This window comes from Tupaia chinensis, unplaced genomic scaffold (assembly GCF_000334495.1).
Source record: "Tupaia chinensis unplaced genomic scaffold, TupChi_1.0 Scaffold000069_1, whole genome shotgun sequence".
Classification (NCBI taxonomy): domain Eukaryota; kingdom Metazoa; phylum Chordata; class Mammalia; order Scandentia; family Tupaiidae; genus Tupaia; species Tupaia belangeri.
The window spans coordinates 907,114-910,218 of record NW_006159529.1 but is presented as its reverse complement, the minus strand read 5'-3'; the positions used below and the strand labels follow the sequence as shown (position 1 = coordinate 910,218).

At 46.6% G+C, this 3,105-nt stretch overlaps 1 protein-coding gene across 1 annotated transcript in view; it reads right to left on the bottom strand.

Annotated features, from left to right (window-relative positions):
- Nucleotides 1-1,828: 1,828 nt before the first annotated feature.
- Nucleotides 1,829-3,105, bottom strand: part of HSPA12A (heat shock protein family A (Hsp70) member 12A) — an 83,471-nt gene continuing 82,194 nt past the window's right edge. The window contains exon 13 of the mRNA XM_027767386.1: nt 1,829-3,105. This exon is cut by the window's right edge and continues 39 nt beyond it. Coding sequence (XP_027623187.1) covers nt 2,736-3,105 — 370 coding nt within the window. The 3' untranslated portion in view covers nt 1,829-2,735.

Below are 3,105 nucleotides of genomic sequence, written 5' to 3'. Positions count from 1 at the left end.
GCAGACAAGGAGACAAGGCAGGAAAGGCTTCACATTGGCAACAAAAAAGAGGAGCTTGACTATCCTGCTCACATGTACACTTAACCCAGTACAAACACTGGGTTCATGTATGTACCACTGGATTCTTTCCTTTGACCTGGCATATTAAAGCACCCCACATGGGGAACCATGCTTTGCCCTCAGAGTGATGGCTCTGCCCTGTAAGGACAGGTTGGTGACCCTGCGGAACACAAAGAGCTTTCATAGGATTTTCTGCATGGTCACATTGCTTCCAGAACCAGGGTGTTCAGCTGTCAAAGACTGGACAGGAGAACTGACACATTATTATGCTCCTTTAAATATAAACTGTGAACCTTTGGGAAAGATATGCACGTGGAAGGGTCTGATGACGTTGATCCAGGTGGTCCGTGTATTCAGAGTGTTCCGACCCTAGGCACCTCTGTCTATTGCTCAGTCTTGCATACATAGTCCATAGCTTGGAATCGGTACAAACTGATGACCAGTGGGCATGACTGAGAAATGAAACTGGAAAATTAAGGGCCACCAGGTCATTAACAAAAATCAAAAAGCATTTTCCTTTTTTTTTTTTAAACAAGGAAAGCGCACTGTAGAAATAAAGATTCTGTACAAGATTCTAGTAGTGTATGTACATAAAACTGTATTACTCGTAACTAAATTGAAAAGTCTTATTTGGAGAATATGGCTGGCAACACCGAAGGGAGACCCTTCACATGTAGCTTGTGAAGCAGAGCAGGAAGCAACCGAACACTAGCAAACACACCCGTGTGCAGGGGGACGAAGGCCCGCTTCTCAGTGGTGTGACGGGCGTTCTCCAGTTCTGTGGTGTTCGTGTTTCACATTCTAGTAGGGAATTCTGCAGCAGGCGATGTGAAAAAGAAGACATGTTCAAATGAAATTTGAGACGCTATTTCAATTCTGCATATTGGCTATGATAATGGCTTTGTGAATCCAACTTGCATTCGAAGTTCATTCGCTCGTTCACTATTCATACATTATGCATGCCTCCAGTGATTTCAAATTGGAATGAATTCCAGCAGGTGGAAGATAGCTTCAAACAGACCAGGCAGGCTATGAGTCAGTCTTCATTCTCTTTTCCTTAGTTTGCTCCTGAGTCTTGGAGGGCACTGGCTTCCCATGAGGGGAAGAATAGAAAGAGCATAGACCCACCCACTGCTTCTTCAGGTAGCCCCACTCTTAGGGTTCCTTTCTTCTACTCTTCTTCCTCCCAAGGCCCTTCCCGTGAGGTTTAAAAGTACCGTCCCCAAGCCAGGGGGAGCAGCAACCCCACTCAGCAAGAGGGCAAGGTACAGGATCACTGTTCATGGGTACACCCTCTTTCTAAGGAACCCTAAGGGGAAGAGCAGAGGGTGCAGGCTGGAGTCTGTGTTCAGCTTCGACCAAACTCAAAGGCAGTATTTCTCAAGTTTCCATTGAACCATAATCCTCTGCAGCTTATACTAAAAATGCAAATTCTGGTTCCCCTGTCCAAGAGTCAACTTCAGTCAAAGTAGGATAGGATCCAGGCACCTGTTTTTAAAAGCACCCAGGCAATTCTAATGCAGTGAGCCACAGATCTGCTTTGGGAGGAAAAAAAAAAAAATTGGCATAATTCATCAAGTAGCGCTCTATGAATTATTTTTAGACAGACTTTAAAAATTGATGATTTTAGTGAAACATTTCATAGAGTAGATCCTCTTCCCAAATTTCACCAATATATTCCTTTCAAAATATAGGAATAACTGGCCAAAATAGTGTCAGGAGGGTGAAGGCGAACAGGAAGGAGGGGGAGAACTTAAAATCGGTATGCTTTTCCAAGATAAGGGGCCATTCCGGACTTCTCAACTTGAGGAGGTAAATAAGGCAAAGGGCAACCTCATTTTCTCCCCCAGAATCCTCACTAAGATGAACTAGAATTACTTATGAACTTGGACATCAGGACTTGGCATTTGGAAATTCTATGTCAAAAAACTCTTCCATAGTCATTTCCATCACATCAAGTTTGACTTGCTGGAAAGTGAAGGTATTAGTTCTCCCATGCACAAAAATCCTAACGGGTTAGCTCAGGCTTTGGTTGTGCTGCACTCGACTTCCTTGGAATGGAAACTGTATGAGAGCCTGTGGGCAGCCTTCTCCACCAGCTAAGAACGCTCCAAGTCCTCACCGATTCACTACTTCAAATCACATGATGGCAAGAAACTAACTATAGATGGGCAGCACTTTACATTTACTGCCATCCAAAAAGAAAGTTTAGAAAAAAAAACAATTCTCACTCAGATGGGTCTAGACCTCTGGGCCTCCTTTAAGGAGAGAAACAGGGCATCTAGAAGGACGAGAGAGAAAATGCAGAAAGAAACGGCATCCTAGGCTCTGTTTGACGGAGATCTGTTCAAAGCAAGCTCAACCGTGGCTGCGGAAATCACTGATTCCCTCCTTGGGTGTCCGTCTCACCACTTTTGTACCTGTGGAGGCTAGCTGCCCTTTTAGGATCCTTGAATTTCCTGTTCCCAAACCTCGGTCTTCATTTCTGACCGCTTTTCTAACTCCAGTGTGCCCTCAAAAAAATCCCTAACTATCTCTAGCCCTGGTTGTTCTCATTTTCCCTGCTGAAATTCAGGTGGGCGATGGCAAGGGTCGAGGTCAGGGACAGAACAGTCAAGGTTGAGGTCAGCAGATGCAGATGAGTTGAGTCCCAGGGGGCAGGCGGTGGGGGATGGTTAGTAATTTAAGAAATCGATTCCGACTTTGACACTCTTCGCGGTGGCTATATCCACGGCCGTGGCTTTGATCTCGGTGTCTCCGAACTGCATGAGGGTCTGGATCTCCCTTCGGGCGGGTACTGCGGCGCCGCTGGTCCCCGTGAGATCCAGGCGGAGCGTGCCACACTTCTTCACCCCGGGGTCAGTGATGAAGCTCACGCTGTCGTGCTCAGAGCTGTAGATGTTGATGACAATGACCAGCTGGGAGGGTTTGGCCGGGGTGTAGCTACGCTTGACCAGCTCCCCCAGGGCCACGGACTGGTCGGCAGAGATGAACTTGTCGAAGACGTCGGTGCACCAGCGTGTGCCATCCTTCACCAGCAGCTTC